Raw genomic sequence first — 23014 nt, 5'->3', positions numbered from 1 at the left:
GGATTTCATCTATACATGCAGCAAGAAAAGAATGTGCGACTTTGCTGTGAACAAGATACTTTCACGATGTTGTCTTTACCTTTGTGGGTAAAGGAATGTTCAGGTTAAAGGAGAACAGGAAATAGCTACCACTGTCATTCTTTCACAGAAAGTTACAGAATTATCACAGGAAATTGCTTACACAACATTAGTATTTATGTGATAGTGGAGGTATTTGACCTTTGAAGATTAAATTCCTTTCAGGTTTCTTCAGAAGCTTTCTATAATCTTTAGAATCTCAATACATTTGTTCTTGAAAACATTAGGAGGAATATTTTCCTTCTGTTAGATTATTCCTCTGTTTTCTCTCTTGTTAAAATAGAAATGTCCATAACTGTCTAATGGGCAAAGAACAGTAGTGGGTTTAGCAACTTTTCCTCTGACACCAAAGTGGGATTAGTAGTAATATTTTATGAATGAAAAAGAGGATGAATTTGATTAGGTCAACAATGTTTTAGGCTCCTTTCTAGGCCCTCTCTAAGGACCTTCAATTAGTCACCTGAGAGTTACTTATTAACTCAGATCATGCTTAGTCACTGGCTAAAAAAATGAAGGATCATGCAGACCAAAGACAAGAGTTCAGGGTCAAACTGCAGAGAGCAAAGGACAACGAGTGGATGGTTATAGCTTCCTCCTCATTCTTTCAGAGTCAGGGAAATGAGGCGACCAGGCAGCCTTTGGAGGTACTAATGTGAATGCAATATCAGGTGTGCTAGTGAAGACACAAATACCTCCAGGTAAAAAGGGCACTTTGTTTCCCTTACTTGAGGTCAGGGTCAGAGCCATGAAACCCTTATGAGCGCTGAGCTTGGTACTTTATTCTTTTACAGGATGCCTGTACACAAAGCAGACACCATGCCAATGTTATTCTGGAAGTTCTTTTGACTCTAGGATTACTGGAAATAAGAGTAGCAGTGAGCATATTTATTAGTTTTAAATAATATTTAATTCAGAGAGGTTACTATTTTAGCTACACATTTCTATCACTAGAGGATTATACTTGATGATAATGTAACCTTATCAAATCTAGATTATATAATTCTGGGATGAGTCAGTCTTTTAACTTCTAGTTTGTGACTTATTTGGGTCCCTTCATAATTCTTAATCACATTCATTTGATCACAAAATATTTATTTTAAGCCCACAACAAGTATATTTGTGCTCTATAAGAAGATGGCTAAAAATAACAAATTTAAGAGCAAAAGAGCAAATATTCCACTTGGATATTTATTACCAAAAAAGTTAAATGTCACATGGTGAACAGGTTGCACTTAATAGACAAATGGTTGCTGGTCTCTCTCTCTGGATTTCAAGTGCCCTTGCTAACCTCTTCATTTCTCCATTCTGGTAAATGACCAAGAACTGACCATACTCATTCAAATTCATATGTCAACATAACTGAAGATCATCACGGTGAAGGGCTATAAACTAGAGACAAGCACCACTCAGCGGGAATGGAAGGACATTTTAATTTTTTAAAATTTTTATTGGAGTATAGCTGATTAACAATGTTGTGCTTTTAACAGAGTCGGCAAAGGGAAGTTTTGCTTGTCTAGATAAAGTGTGTATTCTCACTCCATCGCTATTGGCTTATCTAGCTTTGGCCTCTCAAACCTCAGCTAAAAAAGGAATCATCCATGAGTTTCATTTTACTGCCAGGTGGTAGACAACAGAGTTTATACAATGAGACAAGAGGTTGGAAAACAAAAAAACAAGAGGACCAAGTTTAGCTGCTATGGCACTGAGGCTAGCTAGCACCTGGGTACTGACCTTTGGATTGCTTGCAAAGGAATACAATCTGATACTCAGTCATAAAGAGCTACACTAAAAATGAAAGGCTTCTTTTATTTATACTTAAAAATGTATTATTTGAAACCAGATCTGTATGTGCTTTGTATTTGGTAAAAACAGAATTAAGTGGTTTCTGACAGTGAAATTATACCTAGAGGTTTAGCTTTTTTTTTTTTCCGACCACGCCGCCACATGGTTTGCAGGATCTTAGTTCCCAGATCAGGGATTGAACCGGGCTCTGACAGTGAAAGGGCTGAGTCCTAACCACTGGACTGCCAGGGAATTCCCCCTTATAGTTTTAATTTAACTGGGATATTGTTTGTGAAAGAGTCTAACACTTAATGGGCACAACATAACAAAACTTATACTCTTCTTGTTGACTCTGATATATTTATTTTCCAACAGCCAAATGTAATGGTAAAGATTATGATAATAATGATAAATATAATATTAACTAATAATATTTATTGAATACTTCCTATTCTTATTGATTTCCATATATCAACTAATTTATTTCTTGTAGCTACCCTTGGAGATAAGTATTACTATGTTCATCTTAAAGGTGAGGGAATTGAGCCACAAGATTTTAAGCAACTTCCTTAAACAGCTAGTAAGTGGCAGAGCTGAACTTAAACCCAGGTAGTCTGGTGCCAGATGTACTCACTGTACTGAGAACACTTAGCATGGTACATGGCAGAAAGAGCATGCTTAATATTATTACCATTACTTTCAACATTACTAGATTTAAGAAAAATGCATTGAGTGCCTAAGCACTGGGAAAGTAAGCAATGACAAAAAAAAATGCAAGGTCACCGTTCTCTTTAAGTATAGCATTTAGTGGAGGAGATAGATATTATTCAAAGAATTGTACTCTGTAAAGCAGAAATGATTACATGAAGTAGAAGGATATTTCTAAATATTTTAGACCACTAACTGACAAGGGATTAACTTCCAAATTACACAAAAAGCTCACACAGATCAATATCAAAAAAAAAACAACCAAACAACCCAATCAAAAACTGGGCAGAAGATCTAAACAGACATTTCTTCAAAAAGACACACACAGATAGCCAACAGGCACATGAAAAAACACTCAACATCGCTAATTATGAGAGAAACACAAAGCAAAACTAGAGTAAGGTATCACCTCACTCCAGTCAGAATGGCCATCATGAAAAAGTCTACAAATAATAAATGCTGAAGAGGGTGTAGGGAAAAAGGAACCCTCTTACATTATTGGTGGGAATGTAAATTGGTGCAGCCACTATGGAGAACAGTACAGAGGTTCCTTAAAAAACTAAAAATAGAGCTACCATAGACCTGCAATCCCACTCCTGGGCATATATCTGGAGAAAACTCTAATTTGAAAAGATACACGCATCTCAATGTTCACTGCAGCACTATTTACAATAGCCAAGACATGGAAGCAACGTAAATGTCCATCAACAGATGAATAAAGAAGATGCAGTATATATACACAATGTAATATTACTCAGCCATAAAAAAGAATGAAATAATGCCATTTGCAGCAACATGGATGGACCCAGAGATTATCATATTAAGTGAAGTCAGTCAGAGAAAGACAAATATCATATGATATCACTTATATGTGGAATCTAAAAAAAAATTATTTACAAAACAGATATAGATGCACAGACATAGAAAACAAACTTACAGTTACCAAAGGGGAAAGAGTAGGGGAGGGACAAATAGGAATTTGGGATTAACATATACACACTACTATATACAAAATAAACAACAAGGACTTACTGTATAGCACAGGGAACTATACTCAATATTTTATAATAACTTATAAGGAAAAAGAATCTGAAAAAGAACATATATATGTATATGTGTGTGTGTGTATCAATCTATCTATATATATATATATATATATATATATATATATAACTGAATCACTGTACTGTACACCTGAAACTAACACAACATTGTAAATCAACTATACTTCAATTTAAAAAAAAAGTAATAAATAAATATTTTAGACTGCTATACTGGATGATTAAAGCATATGCTTCTATTACTCCTGTTATCTATTCACTTAAACTCTGCTGCCTGGTTAAAGTTTTGGAAACTCCACATTGTCAGGTCATTGCCCTATTCAGAAACCTTTGATCGCTTCCAGTTTTGTAGAGCCTAAGTAGCCACTGTGTGTCATACATACCAACAAACTCCCATCCTCCATTTATGGCAGATGTTAGTATTCCATGATGGCATATCTTTTTCTCTTTAGTTGTGGTCTTGCAATCTTATAATAAATCAAGGGTTGGCACTTGAATTGAAACCTTTTTGCCATTGCTGACCCAGTTTGCTGGACAGAGTATTGGTTCTTGACTCAGACAAACAGGTTTAAATTTCAGCTCTCGGCCACCTATTTGTGGTGTGATGCTGGGCCAAGTCATTTCACCCATGGCAGCATCACTCTCCTTACATGTAAAGAGGGAATAATAAAAACTACCCAATAAGGTTTTTAGGTAATGCAGTTAAGCCATTTAGCATAGTGCCTGGTATATATTGCTCAGTAAACTGCAGTTACTATTTTTATCACCATAATCCTAATGTTCATTATTGCCATCACAAAAAAAAAGCCTTCAGAAACCTCCATAATCTAGCTCTAATTTACATTTCCAAATTTATCTCCCATAACCTACTAAAGGAACGCTCCACTTTAACTAGATTTGGGTAACTCATTGTTCTCCCAAAACTAGCCTGCTGTTCCATCTTCCTCTCTGCATATCAAAATCTGCCTTATTCTTCAAGACCCTCCTCAAGTGCAATTTCATTAATGAAATTCCCCTGATCCCTTCAGCCACAGTCACACTGCTCTCCATTATACTCTCACCATACTTACTGTCTGTTCCTGACATTTCATCATACCCTCACTGCCTGACCACATTCTCTTATGCTGATGTTTAATTTTATATTACAATTTAACTGTATGTGTGTATTTATCTTGTTTTCCTAGCTAAATTTTCAATTCCTTAGAAGGCAGCTATGCTAACCACTATATCACCAACGCTTCAACTCCTTAAAAGGCTGGGACTATATAATACTTGTGTCCTCAAAATAATACCTAATCAAATGATCACACATTATCATCAGTGAATGAATGAAATAAAATGTACGCACATGTGTTTCAGTTAACTTAAAAATGAGTCATGCATTAAGAAGAGAAAATTATTTTTTAATTCTTCATATGATGTTGAAGGACTCAATGTTATAAGAAAAATCTCTGGCTTTCTACTTTGAATTAGATTATTCTTCCTTTGCTAGTCACACTTAAAGATTTTCTTTTTTACATTCACACCTATATCATAATATTTGAGCCTACGTAGTATAAGTGTTAGAAGAAGACTCTACCTCTCCAAACAAATTAGAAAGGCTTTTTGTTTTTTGTTTTTATATGTGTTTTTACAATTTGTGCAGTTTTCTTTAACATGCATAAAATCATCACTCAGTACTAAAGAAATCTCAAATAATTTATATTCCTCTTTGACCTCAGAAACATGATACATGTTTTTCATATCGGGTTTGAGTAAAACTAGGAATCCAAAGGCTCCATAATCACATGTAACTTAGCCCAGTGGCTCCTGTCACCACTCTGCAGGTGCTATGGGATGGGGCCAGGATGACATTTCATTGCTGTCTAGCAAAATGGGAGAAATCAGGGCACTAAAGCAGTGATGAATCAAGGGCTGGCAGGAGTAGTCCACTCTGAGGGGACAGTATTTTCTTACTGACATTGGAACTGCCTGTACAGGGTAAATAAAAAGCAGACAAACTTTTAGTGGATTCTACTACTGTTTTAAAAGTATCTACAGAAAATGCAACCACATTTTGTCTGTACCTGTAGCAGACTGCTTCTACTATCGTGCCCTTCGTGTGTCATAGCAATAAAGTGAGCTTTGAGTAAAGCTAAATTTATCCAGTTGAAGAGACAGGCCATTATTGTGCAATTAAGTGATGTTGGCAATTAAATGTCCTTTCAAAACAAAATGATGGTGATGATGGGAAACAATTTTTTTTTTTTGGTCACGCCACACAGCTTATGGGATCTTAGTTCCCTGGCCAGGGATGGAACCTGTGCCCCCTGCAATGGAAGTGTGGAGTCCCAACCACTGGACCACCAGGGAATTCCCAGAAACAATTTTTTTAAATATCCTCATTTGGTCAATTTTTTAAAGTTGACTGTTATGCCTATCCCCAATGTGGGCTTTGTTACTGTTGCTCATTGCTTGGTTTATTTTTGGAAATGTCCCTAGTCTTTGAAATTCCATGTCTGAGAACAATTAACCAAGACAACAACTTGACCTTACAGAGTATGCGTGTGCAGTGACTTTTGGCCTAGGGCAATGGTTCTCAAAGTGTGGGGCTCTGGACCAATTGCATCAGTGTTAACTGGAAACTCTTTAGAAATGCAATTTAGATCTACTGAATCAGAAACTTTGGAGTGGAGACCAGCAATCTGTGTGTTTAAAAAGCCCTCTAGTGGATTCTGCTGCTGCTGAAGTTTGAGAACCACTTAACTTTCCAACTAGGTAGGGAAGATGAAAAGGTGCTTAGACAAAATGCCTGGAGATTTTTAAATGCTCCTGTAATGTCCAGTGATTCTTTATCTAATTTATTTTGTATGGATTTGCCATAGTTATTAATTAATCAATATTTCCAAAGGAATTAATCTAGATTTACTTCCTAGAGTCTACAGTGAATGACTTCATAAGTGCCTATTCAAAGTGGGAAAAATAATGCTAAATATAGACCTTAAGTGATTAGGCTAATTACTCTTCAGAATGAGAAGTCAGTCAATCTAAAGAAAGTTGGAGCTGAGGCTGTATTTGAGAAACTGAAAGACCTGTGGACCTGTGAACTCCCTTTGTGCAATGTCATTTCAGTCATATATATATGACTGAATATAATGACTGCATGGTTATTATAGTATTAACGTCTATAGAAATTTCTATGAAGTAAACAGGTATTACGACTGTTTAGGATAAATTATTCCAGCACTTTATTAATAGAGATCTGCTGTCTTGAATAAACAATTAAACTCCTACCTAAGCTAAATGAGGGAAATATTGGAGATCCATTTATTACTGAGATAGTGTGAGGACTGTCTGCAATCTAGCAAGGAACATGAGCTCCACGTAGGATACAGGAGGGAACGTGAAATTGTGCCTTACAGATTCTTTTATCCGAGAAAATAACCAATTCTGATGAAATACTAACTGGACTGTAAAGAATTATAATTTGATAGCCTAATGCTTCTTATATTTTCAGGATGTTTTTAAGGTTAATGTAGAGACTTTGAAATATTATGTTTGAGAAGGAAGAAAATTCTATGCAAACCATCAGCTTTCCACATGCACATGTATCAGGTTTGACCTTCATACACAGTCAGCAATAAAAGATGCTGGCAGCAGTAGACGTTTCTGACAACTGGTAAGTGGAGGGAATAGTGGGATGTGGCCCTTGAAAGTAGGGCTCACCCTCATCAGGCTGTGACTTTTTAGCCATATGAAGACAGAAGTGGGGATGAAGGTGCACTGACCCCATTCATGATACCTTCTCCCAGTTCCCCCCTGCACTGACTCAACAGACATTGACTAAAAGCCTGCAGTATGGAAGGCAGGTACTAGAGAGACAAAAATCTATGAGAGGTCCAGGCCCTCAAGGCACTTACACAACCAGCAGTGTGCAAAGACATGACTTAGTTCCTGGCACAACTGTGAACCACATGCCCAAGCTAATTTGCGAGTGCAGATGTGAAGGATCTGAGAACTGTTTTCAGCTGTGAGAGACCCAGGGCCTCTGTCTTTGTTAGCCCTAGCATGAATCAACGCTCACATGTACACACACATGTACCCCAGGCCTCTAGTTACTCCTGGAGGGGCATTTTGGCAGCCTCAACATTGAGCCTTTCCCCAAGAAACCCAGGTCCTCAACCAAGTCATGGCTGCCTTCTTCCCGAGAAGCCAAAGATGTCCCCAATCAGAGACTGGGACTCCCTTGGGAGTGTAATAACCCTTGGCTGCAGCTGAAACCATTGACAGAGGCTACAGATCCCCTCAAATTTCAGAGGTTGTTCCTATTTCCAATTCTCACTGAATCTTCCAAGCAAAATAATCCCTTTGCTGGCTTGCCCACAGGGTCTAGGTTTCCCTCAAAAGCAGAATCATGACCAACTTTTTCCAAAAAGTCTGAAGGGCCGTGGTTTCCAAATGCTAGTTTAATTGTTAGCTATATCAAAATCACCTGCAACATTAAAAACTACAGATACAGGAAGCTCATCCAAGACCTACTTAACCCAAAACTTTCTATGATGGAGCTCCAGGCTCATGTAGTTTTAAAAATTCTGCAGGTGATACTGATGCATGCCATCAGCTGGGAACCACTGCACTAGGGCAGTGATTCTCAAACATTAGGGGCATCAGAATCAAAATACAGATTCCTGGGCTCGACCCCCAGAATTTCTGAGTCCGTAGCTCTATGGTGGGGCCAGAGAATTTCATTCCCACCAAGTTCTCAGCTGATGCAGATGCTACTGATCAGGGAAGGAGCTTGAGAACGACCCGTGCTAGGGAAGGGCAGGGGCCAACTCTACCAGAAAGCCGGTCCCTGGCTAAATACCCCTGTTACCCTGTTGACCTCCTATGGCAGATACTGCTCGTCACCTCCCCAGTGCTCGTTCTCCCTTTCTGCATTCTAGTAGAAACTTGGTTTCGCTGGAGGTACTAATGATTCTCAACTAACAGAACTCCATTTACCAGCTTCCCTTGAAAAAGGGGGTGCTTGTAGAACTAAATTCCAGCCAATAAATCATAAGCAGAAGTTGTTGGCTGGGGCTTCTGGAAAAGCTTTTTAAAGTGGGTGGGGAGGAGGGTGCTGGCTGAGCCGGCACTTTCCACCTTTTGCCCCCTGCTCTTCCCCTTTTTCAAGCCTGGAACACAGAAGTGAGAACTGTAGTTCTCACAACCATCCTGGGATACATTATACAAAGAATCTGGGAAGTTCCCCCACTATTTAATACATTAATATTTCTGCAGCAGTGTGAACAGTCACATTAAATGGGTTATATAAAAATTATATATGTGGGTTCTGCATTCATGGGCACAAAGGATGGATTATACTATGCCATTTTACATAAGGGACTTGAGCATCCACAGATTTTGGTATCCTGGAAACAATCCCCTGTGGATACCGAGGGAGGATCAGGTTAGGCTTTGCCCTCAAACGTATGAAAAAACTTTGGTTTCCAGAAATTTTAGCATCACAAGGATGGCAGTCTCTGTACCACCATCTTCACTTGGAGATAGGAGTTAATCTAGTCTCCTTCTCCTTGGATGTGTTAATCCTTCACATCCAGTCAGTCTCTGGGGCTGTCACGTCTATCCCCCTAAAAGTCTTTTGACACTTCCTGCTTGTGGCTATCCATACTGTCATAGCCGTTCAGACTACCAGAATCTTTCCCTGAATTATCTTAATAGCCTTCTCCCTGGTCTGTCTCCCTCCCAACCCCGCTTTGATTTGCTCTCCACACTGCAGCCAGAGTGACGCCTATAACATAGGGATGATTGCACTAATCCCCTGTGTAAAACATTTCTATTGCCCTCTGGATAAAGTTCAGACGTCTTAATATGACTTTACAAGGCCCTTGCTGGTTTTTCAACCCTTATCTCTTGTCATTTTCCATGTCAAGGTCAAACAAAGCCCCTGCCTTACTAAACTATTTTTAGATCTCTAAGAGAAAGCTATTTGCTCTTGTCCTTGTACAAGTTGTTCCCTCTTGGACAATGTACTAGTAAAAATCATAACTCTTCGTTCAACACAGAAACTAAAACTAAAGATAAATTATGAGTATTGGTGTTCAGAGGCCTACACCAACCACAGCCAAGAAATCCAGGCCTGTCCAATCATCTTACAAACTATACACCTATGTTTATTTCTGTTTATACACCTATGTTTATTTCAAATCAAGCATTTGCTTGATTCTTTTTTTTCTAGAGTGTACCAGAACAAGAATCAATGCAGAAATAATTACATATCCAAATTCAGACTTGTTTTGATTGACTAGTCATACATACAATTAAATATTTTATATATTTCCTAAATTTTTATTTTACAACCACAGAAGTGATATAACCAAGTTATAGAACATTTGGAAAAGAAAAACAGAGGAAAGACCCATATTTTCATCATTCTAGAAAACAATTATTATGATTATTATCCCCTAGAAGGTGAGCTCCTTAAAGGCAAGAGCTATGCATACCCTGTTTATTGCTATGTCCCCAGTGCTGTTTTTAGTTTTAAAAAAATGTAAATATCTGGATGAATGACTGATGAATCTGGATGAATGACCAATGCATCATTTTGGTGTACAGAATTCAAAATCCAAACATACTTGAATTTTCTACCATATGCCTATTAGGCAACTTTGAGAATTTCAATTACAGTACATGTAAAGTGTTGAAGGTAATTAGAGAAAGTCCTGGGAACAGACTACAGAAGTGAAATGAAAGGCAGAGGAATATATATTTTTTTTCAGTAAAGCTTTGGGAGAGATAAAGAAAGCAAGGAGAAAGTAAAACTGCCCCTCAGAAGTATCATCAATGACATGGGTGAGAGGAGGACTAATGCTGAAGGGGATAGAGGGAAGGAAGACACAATGCGGAGTCACAACATCAAAAAGGCATCACGCATTTTCATGGACAACGGAAAGCCAACAAATGACTTTACATAAAGAATATATGCCATACAATAAAATAAATATGTCAGTATCTTGTTAGAACTGTAGGTGCAAGCCATCTAGAAAAGTTTCTGATGAGCAAAGGAATGAATGAATCAATTAAATTAGAATCTCTACTTATTATCTTCAAAGGTGTCAGGGTCACGAAAGTCAAGGAAAATCTGAGGAACTGCTCTAGATTGTAAGAAAGTAAGGGGAAAACTAAATGCAATGCATGATTCTGACCTGAACCCTTTTGCTATTAAAGATCCATTGGTTATTGACTGGCAAAACTTGAATGGAGTTTGAAGATTCAATAGTGGTAATGTATCAACATTCATTTCCTAATTTAGATGCTTGTGATGTGGTTATGTAGGAAAATGTCCCTTTATGTTAAAAATACACACTAAAGTACTCAGAAAAATGGGACATTATGTTGGCAACTTAATCCCAGACATTTATTTTTTTAAAGTTTTGTATACTAAGCTTGAAATTACTTTAAAAAAAAATTAGGATCTTTAAAGGTGGGTCTGGACATCAGTATTTTAAAAACTGTTCGGGTGATTCTAACATGCAACCAAGGCTAGAAACCACTGCTACAGAGTCTTCATTAAAGAAGACTTTCACCTTAAAGAAAAAAGTTTACATACTTTTGTACTGAGTACATGAACTACAATTTATTTAACCAAACTCTTCTGTCTTTTCCTTCAAAAATGACTTATTAAAGAGTTTTTATATGTTTTAGAGTCATTAAAGAGTTTTAATGACTTATTAAAGAGTTTTTATAGGCCAGGCAAGACAGAATCTCTTCCCTATGAGCACTAAGTCTCATGGAGAAATATCTACAAGCAAACAAAATGTGCTGTAATAATAATAATAATAATATAACTGTTATCATTTGTTCAGCAATTACTGTGTGCTAGACACTATGCCATCTGAAAGGTCAGGCACCGCTATCATCTTCCTTTTACAGAATGAGGAATCCTAGGCACAATGAAATAAGTAACTCACCCTGGAGTACAGATCTATGTTGACTCTTGACTACACTACTGTATTAGAGGAAAGCAAAGTGCTATGAAAACACAGAGATGAACCTCCGATGCAGACTATGGGTGTCACGGAAGCCTAATCAGAGGAAACAACATCAGATATATCTTTAGACATGCACCCTATTTCCAATTTTAATTACCACAAATATTTCTTAACTAAACATCTGTGCAGAAAACTTTCCACTTAGTAGTCCTGCTGCTATTCCTACTCCTTTGGTGAGATTCTAAGAATTCTGGGACAACGTGTATGGAAAAACCCCATGGCTTTCAATATCTGCTGCCACATAGTTGTCACCAGCAATATGAGGGTATCTATTTTACTGTAACCTTACCAGAAGTGGGCACTGATACTTTAAAAATTCTTTTCCATTAGTGGAAAATGAATATTTCTTTATTACAAGTTAAGCTAAATATTTTTTCCATTGATGCTTTCTCTAAAGCACAAATTTAAGATCTTCATAATTACTACCAATAGAGTCTCAGTGCATGTTACCAGCAAAATAACATCTTAGAATGTCTCATACTATACAGATGCTGTCATTTTTCCCTATAACCACAAAAGTGGCTGTGTCACGACAGCAGCATGTAATGAAATCAGATTTCAATATTCATGCTAAGATCCTTGACCTCTAAAACTCTGTGAGCTCATTGAGGACAGAGGAAATATCTTGGTTTTGAAATCCTATCACAATGTTAGCAAGTAAAACACATTCTATAACTGTTTGCTGTAAGAGTAAGTAAATAAAATCATGGATGGTAACAAAATATAAATGGAAACCATACTTTCTGAGCTCTACACATATGACACAAAAAACCTAGGTCAGTAAACATCACATGAGAAAAAGGAGAAGTAGGCTGCTCCCTTTTTTCCCCTTCTTGCCATATAATTAGGGAACCCATGACACCAGTGTGCTGATGACAGTTCTTGTTTATACCTTTTGTCCTAACATCCTGGCTGATTAATTCTAGATTGGGCAATACATTTCATGGTCACTCTACATCTAAAGGATGTTCCTTTAATGAATAGTAGATCTAAGTGCAAAGTGCTTCCCTGATCAGAGAGCTTGTCTTTGAGTCATTTTAAATTTCACTTTAAAAACCTATGGGCAGATAACTCTTTGGGCCTCATAGTGTTTTGTTTTGTTTTGATAAAATTTTACAATTTAAAGCTAAGTGATAATCTGCAAATAGTTAATCCCTAACAGAACATCTCTTGATGGTATCAGCACTCTTAATTCCATTTTACTGATAAGAGAAGGGAGGCATGGAAAGTGACTTATTTCAGGGCACATCAAGTATGAATCATCAGCAAGGTGAAAGGAGGCTGTTGGAGCTCCAACTTCCATTTTTTGATTAATTCTCTGAACCACACAGGCATTAATTTGCAATTAAATCTCCTGTGCAGTTTGGTTAGAAAGATTTTAATCATTTAGTTAATGGCTCTGTAAACTGCAGGCAGTAATAATCTATTTCAAATTGTATGAGCAAAATCACAGGCATACCTTCAGTAACATTTTTTAATGGGCATAAAATTCACGGTTAATAATTGTTCAATTTCACTGAACAACAACAGTCTGAATTCAAGCCTCACCTATAGGTCCTAAGTTATCAGAAGGTAAAGGGAATATTTATAAAATAGGTTAAAGTATAAAGTAAATATTTAATCCTTTGTGTAATAAAATAAAATTTGTTACATTTTTATGTTTCAGAAGTATGCATGTCTACATTTCATACTACGGCGCAGTTTGGATAAGATTTTAGCAGATTAACATCTTGGATTATAACAGAAAATCTTAATGGAGCTAGCAAAGTCACTCTTTATAGCAACTAAAACAAAACTCATAGAAATAAATTTAATAGGCTATATGTCTAAGACCCATATAAAAAAAGAGGCATAAAAGAAGAGGCATACCATATATGCAGTTGGAGAACTATTATTATAGTTATGTCACACCCACATTAATTTATAAACATACTATAATGTCAGTCAAGGTTCCACTGGCATCTTGTGGGTATGGGTTAAAGCAGGGGTCCCCAACCCCTGGCCCACGGACCGGTACCTGTCCGAGGCCTGTTAGGAACCGGGCCGCACAGCAGGAGGTGAGCGGTGGGCAAGCCTGCAAAGCTTCATTAGCATTACCACCTGAACCATCGCCCCCCATCACTCGCCCTACAGCCTGAACCATCCTCTCCCTCCTCCCACAGTCCATTGGAAAATTGTCTTCCACTAAACCGGGCCCTGGTGCCAAAAAGGTTGGGGACCGCTACATTAAAGAACTTGGTAAACTCATGTAAAGTTCATTTGGAGGAATAAATTTAAGAGAATAACCAAGAAAACTTTTTAAAAGTATAAAATACAATAATAAAAATAGTATTTTGCTGGCACAGATCAATAGAATAAAACTGAAAGTTTGAAACGGGAACAGGTGTATATAAGTTTTCAATAAATGAGAAATAACAATGAAAGAATAAAAGGATTTAATAAGCAATGTTGGGACAGCTGACTAGACCCATACCTCACACCATTCAGCAAATTAATTCCAGGCTAGTTGAATATTTCAGTGCAAGAAAATGAAAATGAAATATTGGGAAAGGCTTTAAAGATACCAAAAAAAAAAAGACTGATAGATTTGATATAAAACATATTACTCACTAAAATAAATATGTATTAAGGATATCAATCATTTTTCCGTCATTCATGCTTTAATCACTTAAATTTATCAGTTGTCTTTTAATTTCATTTAGCTCCTCCTGACACAAAACTATAAGAAGTCAAACTATAAGAAGTTAAAAATACCAATCTTTTCTTTAAGGCCTCCTTCCCTTGGCTGTGAAGTGACTTTCATAATCCCAAACCGCACCAATTTTTCACTTATATCTTCTTATAATTCTTTTCATTGTTTCTTATGTTAATTACACAGACGAGAAATCAAAATATGGCCTCGTCCTCTATTAACTGTTTGATTTGAGGATGTTACATAACCTCTCTGAGTCTCAATTTCACTTTTCTGATAAAACAGACATGATAATGCCAACCTATTAGAGTTGCTGTGGAGATTTAAAAAATAATTTATATAAAGCATTTATCATATTTATTACAGAACCCGCTATATAAAAAGTCAAAATAGTCTTTGTTTTTCTAAGTTAAAATGGTAGCTATTACTTTTAATGCTATCACATTGCACAATTTCATTGATAAATCCCCATGACTAGAAACCTAAGGTAATGGTGTTTTTACCTGATTTTTAAATAAATTTCACATTATTTAATCAATGCTATAGCTTTTTACTTTTTAAGTTTTTAAACCATACTATATGACAATCAGAAAAATACCTTAGTTCTTTGAAGACTACCCCATTACTACAGCATCCTACAATTTGGTCTTTTAAAGTTGCAGTCTGAAGTTATCAGATGGCCAAAGAACATTGTAAACCAAGAGTATTAAAAGGTTCCTTACACACTAGACCTGCTGAGATTATTTATGAGTTTGAAATATAAATAGGATGCTTACCCTTCTTTATCTTACCTCTAATAGGCCATCCTCTGGTAGATCAGTACAGTGGACAGCATTCTGGATCTTAGTTTTACCAAAGATTGCTCGGAGGGTTCCAGGGCGTAAATGCCGGGCAATTTCCTATTAAATAAAGACACATTCACATACAGATTAAAGTCAGCCATGTAGTGTCAATTTAAAAAAAAATCACCAGCTTACGAAATACTTTCATTAATTATTCATTATATGTACATATATACATTGTTGGTAATGATTTTTCCTGGAAACAGGATGAATGCATGAAAACTGAGCAATGAAAATTCTCAGTTCACTCATAAAGCTTTTTCTCTGGCCCAATGTAAAGTCCACTGTAATCTATGTTGAGGGCAATAATAATTATATCTCTTTTTATCAACAGATTATGGGAATCACATAAATATGAACCCAGTTTATTATTGTGAAAGATTTGTATTTTATAAACACAATAGAGATCCTACCAATTTAATATAAAATGAACTAGTTTGATGGCACTGATTGCAAAAGACTTTTTTAAATGTTACAGTTGTATCAGTTTAGTGCTATCTCACATTTAAGGGAAAAAAATGGTTACAAATAACATAAAATTTTGGGTAAAAGAAGCAGGAGGTTAAAAAAATTGAAGATGTGGGAGTATCAATGACCTACTTAATAGTCTTTGTTTTTCTAAGTTAAAAATTTTCTAAAATACATTTTAATTTTGAAATATACATATAAAAAAGGCATTTACTACACATATTTAAAAATAATAATGAAACAAATACCTGTGTACCCACTATTAAGCTGAATTAAAATAATATTACAATAACTTTCAAGGCCCTAGTGTGCTCCATCTTCATTCCATCCCATCCCTATCTCCACCCAGAGGTTACCATTAATATCAATTTTACTTAAATATTCCCTTGTTTTACTTAGTTTTCAAGGCATTGTTTTTCATATTTGTCCATGTAAATATGTGTAACTGTAATTAATTTGTTTTTATTACCATATATATTCCAATGTATGACAGAGCATACTTTATCCATTTTCCTGATGATTGACATTCAATTAATTTCTTCTCTCTCTCTCCCCACCTCTCTGTCCTCCCACCTCTCTCTCTAGCTCACACATGCTCATGCTCACACTCACACACACACAAGATCACAAACAATTCTGATACAAGCATTCTTGTACATGGTGCACACGTGCAAGAGTTTATCTGGAATCTTGGGGGCACATACATATTCAGTTTTGCTAAGTACTGTCAGACTATTTTCTTAAATGGCTGTAACAATCTGCCCTCAACCATCAATGCACAAGAATTCCCACTATCCATATCAAAGCCAGCATTTGATAGTGGCTGACTTTTTACTTTTGCCATTAGGCAAGCGTGAAATGGTATCTCATTGTGTTAGTACGAATTTCCTTGATAACTAAAGAAATTGAGTGTCTTTTCATATATATCCTTTTCTGTAAAATGCCTATTCTTGACTTTTTTCCATTTTTCTATTGGGTTATTCTTTTTCTTTTTGTTATTCTTAATACCTTCTGAATTCTAATTTTTTGTCAGTTATATATGATGCAAATATCTTTTCCCAATATGTACCTTGTCTTTGAGTTTTCTTTATGTTTTCTGATGACCAGAAATACTAAAATTTAATGAAATTAAATTTATCAATTTTTTCATTTACGATTTGTGCTTTTTGTTTCTTAAGGAATTATTCCCTACTCCAAGTGCATAATGATACTCATCTCTATTGTCTTCTAAAATCTTCAAAGTTTTGCCTTCCACATTAAGTTCTTGATCCACCTAGAACTGACTTTGGCTATCATGTGAGGAAGATGTCCACTTTCATTTTTCCCATATGGATATTTAATTGCCCTAGCACCATTTTTTGAGTTATTTCTCTCTTTCCCCCGTAATCTCCAATGATAGCTCTGTTATATAAAAGGTTTCCCTGGATGTATGGGTCTGTTTCTTGGTTTGCTATTTGATTCCATTGGACTTTTTGTCTATTTTTACATCTATACTGTCTTAATTATTATAACTTTATAATAAGTCTTCATCTGGTAAGGCAAGTCCCCCAGATTTTGGTTTTGAATGCACTAAGTTTGGGTTGCCTATTACACATCCAAGTGAAGGTGTCAGATACATGATTGGCTGAGTCTGGAGTTCAGAGGAGTGTTCCACACTGCAAATAACAATTTGGGGGTCAATAACATATATATGGTATGTAAAGTTACAGGTTAGATGAGATCATGAAGGCAGTGAGTATAGACAAAGGAGAGGAAGCACAGGGACACCATGTCATTAAAAAGTCAAGGAGATGAGGAGAGATGAACAAAGAAGACTGAGAAGGAACGGCCAGCATGGTAAGAAGAAATGCAGCAGCATCCTTTCCTAGGAGACAGTGAAGAAAAATGTCAAGGACAGAGAGTTATCAACAGTGTCAAATGTTAAGTCATATAGGGTTAGGACTTCCCTGGTGGCACAGTGGTTAGGAATCCACCTTCCAATGCAGGGGACATAGGTTCAATCCCTGGTCTGGGAAGATACCACATACCACAGAGCAACTAAGCCTGTGTGCTACAACTACTGAGCCTGTACTCTAGAGCCTTTGAACCACAACTACTGAGCCTGCGTGCCTAGAGCCCATGCTCCACAACAAGAGAGGCCACAGCAATGAGAAGCCCACACAGCTCAATGAAGAAGAACAGCCCCCACTCGCCGCAACTAGAGAAAGCCTGCACACAGCAAGACCCAATGCAGCCAAAAAGAAAATAAATTAAAAAAAAAAAAAGTCACATAGGGTTAAAGACTGAGAACTGACCACTAGACCACGGAGACCACGTGGAGTCATTGATATCCTTGACGAGAGCAGTTTCAGAGGAGTGGAGAAAAGCTAAAGACTTATTATTGTGGTTTCAAGAGAGAATGAGAGAGGAAGAACGGGCAAAAGTGAATACAGGCAACTACGTTGAGGAATTTTACTGCAAAGGGGAGGAGAAAAATGGAGTAGTAACTGGAGAGAGAAGTAGAATCAAGAGAGGGTTTTTCATTAAATGTTGGAGAGGGTGTGGAGAAAGGGAACCCTCCTGCACTGTTGGTGGGAATGTAAATTGATACAGCCACTATGGAGAACAGTATGGAAGTTCCTTAAAAAACTAAAAATAGAACTACCATATGACCCAGCATTCCCACTACCAGGCATATACCCTGAGAGAACCATAATTCAAAAAGAGCCACATACCACAATGTTCACTGCAGCTCTATTTACAATAGCCAGGACATGGAAGCAACCTAAGTGCCCATCGACAGATGAATGGATAAAGAAGATGTGGCACATATATACAATGGAATATTACTCAGCCACAAAACAGAATGAAACTGAGTTATTTGTAATGAGGTGGATGGACCTAGAGTCTGTCATACAGAGTGAATGAAGTAAGTCAGAAAGAGAAAAACAAATACCATATGCTAAATATGTGGAATATAAAAAAAATGGTACTGATGAACCTAGTGGCAGGGCAGGAATAAAGACGCAGATGTAGAGCACAGACCTGAGGACACAGGGGAGGACAGGGAAGCTGGGACAAAGTGAGAGAGTAGCACTGACATATATACACTACCAAATGTAAAATAGATGGCTAGTGGGAAGCTGCTGCATAGCACAGGGAGATCAGCTTGATGCTTTGTGACCACCTAGAGGGGTGGGATAGGGAGGGTGGGAGGGAGGCTCAAGAGGGAGGGGATATGGAGATATATGTATACTTACAGCTGATTCACTTTGTTGTACAACAGAAACTAACAACACTGTAAAGCAATTATACTCCAATAAAGATATTTTAAAAAAAGAGAGGTTTTTTTTTTTTGAGGGGGAGGGGATGCTGTTTTAAAATGGGAGAAATAATAATACCTTTCCAGGCGGATAGGAATCATCCAACAAAGGGAAAAACTGATGAAACAAAAAGGAGAAGAGAGAATTGCTGGAGTGATGGAAGCCAAGTGACTAAGTAGAGGAGTTGGCCTTATATCTAAGAGTGTGGAACATTCACCCTGAGCATCAAGACAGTACATGGGCCCAGTTATAGCTATGTGGGTTTATGTTGTGGCTGGAACTTATGGAAGTTCTTTCTCTATTTTTAGCTTTTATTGAGATATGACTTACATACGATAGCATGCACAGGTTTTAAGTGCACTGCCCCATGAATTTGGTCAAATGTATATACTCAGCAACCACCATCTTAAACAAGATATAGAACATCTCTAAAGTTCCCTCTAGACTTTATTTTTTTGACTCATTCTATTTTCCACTGAAAAAGTCAGCAAGATTGTCATCAGCTGAGAGGAAGGATGAGGAAGAGGTTTTGGGGATCTGAGGACAGAAAAGGAGTTACGAGACATTTTAAGAGAGCAGAAGAGTGAACGGACTAGAAAAATGAATGTGACTGCTCAGCAGCACTAAGGGCCCTCTTGAGGTTAATGATCACGAAGGTAAAGGGAGATCGTTCAGGACAGCTGAGTGCCCTCCAGTCATGGGTGCAGGCAAAGGTTAGGTGGAAAGCTGAATTTAATGAGGGTTGGGGTTTTACCAAGAGAAAACAACAAAGTGAGAGAGGGGTAAGGGGGTTGGAAGTGTATGTAAGGAAACAGTGATAACGATAGACAAAAAAAATTTTAATTGAGGACGAAAGTAAGTGAGGTCCTGGGGGGTGGAGGGGGGGTTAGAGACAATGAAAAGGTAGATGAATGGATTAGAGCTCCTAGTGGGATGGGATGATTATGGAAATCGGTGTGTTATAAGAAGTGAGCTGGAAAGTTAAGAGATAGGATACTTGACATTGGAATTACTGGAGGTGCACAGAGAGGGGGTTATAGATATTTATAATGACCAGTTTTAAGGTATAACCATGGCTGAGGTCAGGTGGAGGGCAAGAAGGTTAGAAGAAAGGAGGACAACAGATGGAAAAGTAACGTATGGAATGGATTGCCCGTATGAATATGGAAATCACCAGAAATTATGACAGGTGTAGCGAATGGTGCAAGGATGCTGAGCAGCATTCACACCTGTGATTCCATCACTTAGGCAATTTTAAAGGCATGGGTTTATTTATTTACTTAAGTCTTACTTCCAAGGTTTCTATCAAATGTCAGTTATAAGTGTATCAAGTTTAAGAAAAACATTTTGATAAACTAGGGAATAAGGATGACCTTATATTTTATTTCATATTCATTACTTTCATTCTGTTCTCCATAATTTTCCTGGGAATGAAATACCCAATATTAAACACCTACTCCACTTACGTGGTGGTAAGCTGCCATTCTGTGAAGAAAGATGTACTTTGTAAAATTACGAAAGGTGAATGAAAGGTGAGTACTTAGTTTCCTTTCCTTATTGTTTCAGATTAGGGGGAAAACTTTAAAGTGACTCACTTTGATTAAACTGCTTCATAAGAACTTATTCTCTACCCACTTTTATTTGGAAATCACCCTGTTCATTAAAATATTATTTTCTTGTAGGTGTCTGCTACATGCACAGCACTTGAACTCAAAAGATGTTCGTGTGTGTAGGCGGTGGGTGGGTGTTGTACTGTGGTCAGAGAAGGCAGTCTCTTTGTTCTTCTTTTGAAGGAATTTGTTGAGATTTTCTTTGCATCCTAATACATAGTCAAGTATAGTGAATGTCTCATGGGTAGTGGAAAAGAATATTGTCACAGGCTGCATTTCTCCAGGAAACTAACTCTGAGGTGGAGATTTGCATGCAGGAAGTTCGTTGGGGAGTGGCTTCAGGGAAGTTTATTGTGGAGAAGTGAGGAAAACAGGATTAGGCAGAGAGAGAAGTTGAAGTTCAATGCAGTTAAAACGGTTGCCCCAGATCATCCTACAAGAAGCCCTGGAGCTTCAGAGTAGTCCTCAGTTGAAGCAAAGGGGTCAGACCTTTATCTCTCTAAATTGACAAGTCACTGGACATATGACATTCCAGGGAAGGGGGCATGCCTTTGGGCAGATGACTTTCTTTGGCAGAGAGAAATTTCTGGAGAGGGACTTATTGTATTACAGTCAGCAGTCAACACTTCCAGAGCTGGGAAATGGGCATTGCAGTCCTGAAGGGCAGAGGGGAATCTGAGTGGTCCTCCACAGCATCTACTAATTACATACATACATACACACACAGACATGCACACATGCACATGCACGTGTGATACATGCAGTATATATAGCATATATGACAAATACGGCATTGCAGACTATTGCAATATGATTACCATTCTTTTTAGGTAACTAATTTTTTCTGGAAGGTTTTGTATTATCTCTCTATCTAGGCATTGGTCATTTACTGGTCATTCTGCTCTGTACTCAATAGTCCAATCCTATTTGAAGATACACACCTTCAGTCTGTTATTTCTTTTATTGTTTTCTCTCGTCCATTTTATTCCTTCTCTCCTTTAGCTGTTTCTATGTAATAGATATGGAAACTTCTGGTTCTATCTTCCCTCTTTCTTTTCTTTTATACTTTCCATCTAATTGTCTTTTTGTGTTATATTCTGGGAGAATTCCTCCATTTGATCTGTCACCTCACTAATTTGTTTTCAAACTAGGTCCACTGCACAATTCTACTCATTTACTGAGTATTTTTAATATTTCAAAAATTATCTTTTAAGTTTTTCATATCTATAATTATTTTTATGGATCCAGTATTCTCTTTCTGACTATATTATTTTAAAGACTTTTGTTAGCTCTATTAATTTGCTTTCCTTAGGTACTGATTCTGTTTGTTGTGTTTGGTGTCTTCTTTATGGTATGGGTTAACTTCAAATGGTTGGTAATTCCTGGCTCTTTATCTTTGTTGGGAATTTTCTGTTTACCTGTCATAGAGGTCAGGGACATACTGATAGGCAGGGTAAGCTGGTTGTTCTTCTTAAGGAAGTGGGGCTTCTCATTTTTTCCTGGGTGTCACTAGCTACCTACCCACCACATTGCCTCTAGCTAAAGCCCCACATTCATGGCCTTGGGCTGTAGTTAACAGCATCAGCTGTCCTCTATTCAGCATAAGCAAGCAAAGGGGAAAGGGCTGATTTATTCTGCTGCTCTTTATGCAGTCTCCTCACTCATCACCCTGCTGACGGCTCCAGGTCCCTCCTTAGCATTGCATCCACTGTGGCTGATGTGCAGCCAGACCCCCTGCCCCTTCTGAGCAATCCTCTCCTGCATGCTTTAGAATATGCTTCTCTTTATCAGTCCAATCCCACCTGCTTTTTGCCTTTCAAAGTTAATGGTCTGCTAATGGTAGGCACTCTTTCTTGTTTTCCAGAGTGGCTGGAGATTTACTCTTTAAAATAAAACAAGATAAAATAAAATATATCTCCCATAATTTCTAAGGATTGGAAAGGCAGGGAATGATGGGCACATATGGTTATCTGCCACACTGATGAAAACTCATCTTACTGACATTTCCATTTCCCCAAACTCAGTAAGTTACCTTCAATTCATATTAGCTGCTATCATTTTGTGTCTAAAAGTTGAATTCCTTCCAGAGTAATCCTTCATTTCCCACTGCTCCTATAGGAATTTATGCTCCTATTGTAACCTCTGACTTGCAATTCATATAGTTTTTCTGTGTGCCTACTTCAGTAAGTTTCCATTAGACTCTCAACCCTTTAACACAACATAAAACTTCCTTAATATTCTATGCCTTATTATGAGCACACAATAAATGTTTGCTAAATAGTTTTTGACTGACATAAAATGACAAACTTCTATTTAAGGAGCCAAGATGGAGCAGAATGAAGAATAAGGGCTGTGAAGGAAGGCTCTCTGTATTTGAATTTGGCCTCTGTCACTTACTAGTTGTGTGGTCATGCCACGTTGCTTAACCTTTCTGCCTA

General features: G+C 37.3%; 1 protein-coding gene across 2 annotated transcripts in view; it reads right to left on the bottom strand.

Annotated features, from left to right (window-relative positions):
- The window catches only part of NME7 (NME/NM23 family member 7), a 263827-nt gene that overhangs the window by 40845 nt on the left and 199968 nt on the right, over nt 1-23014 (bottom strand). For both annotated transcript variants that reach the window (XM_060091294.1, XM_060091295.1), the window contains one exon: nt 15146-15253. In XM_060091294.1, the coding sequence (XP_059947277.1) occupies nt 15146-15253 (108 nt within the window). The remainder of the gene's footprint in view (nt 1-15145; nt 15254-23014) is intronic.

Source organism: Mesoplodon densirostris, chromosome 2 (genome assembly GCF_025265405.1).
Source record: "Mesoplodon densirostris isolate mMesDen1 chromosome 2, mMesDen1 primary haplotype, whole genome shotgun sequence".
NCBI classification, from domain to species: Eukaryota; Metazoa; Chordata; class Mammalia; order Artiodactyla; family Ziphiidae; genus Mesoplodon; species Mesoplodon densirostris.
The sequence above is the reverse complement of the archived record's forward strand: the minus strand, read 5'-3'. Positions and strand labels throughout refer to the sequence as shown.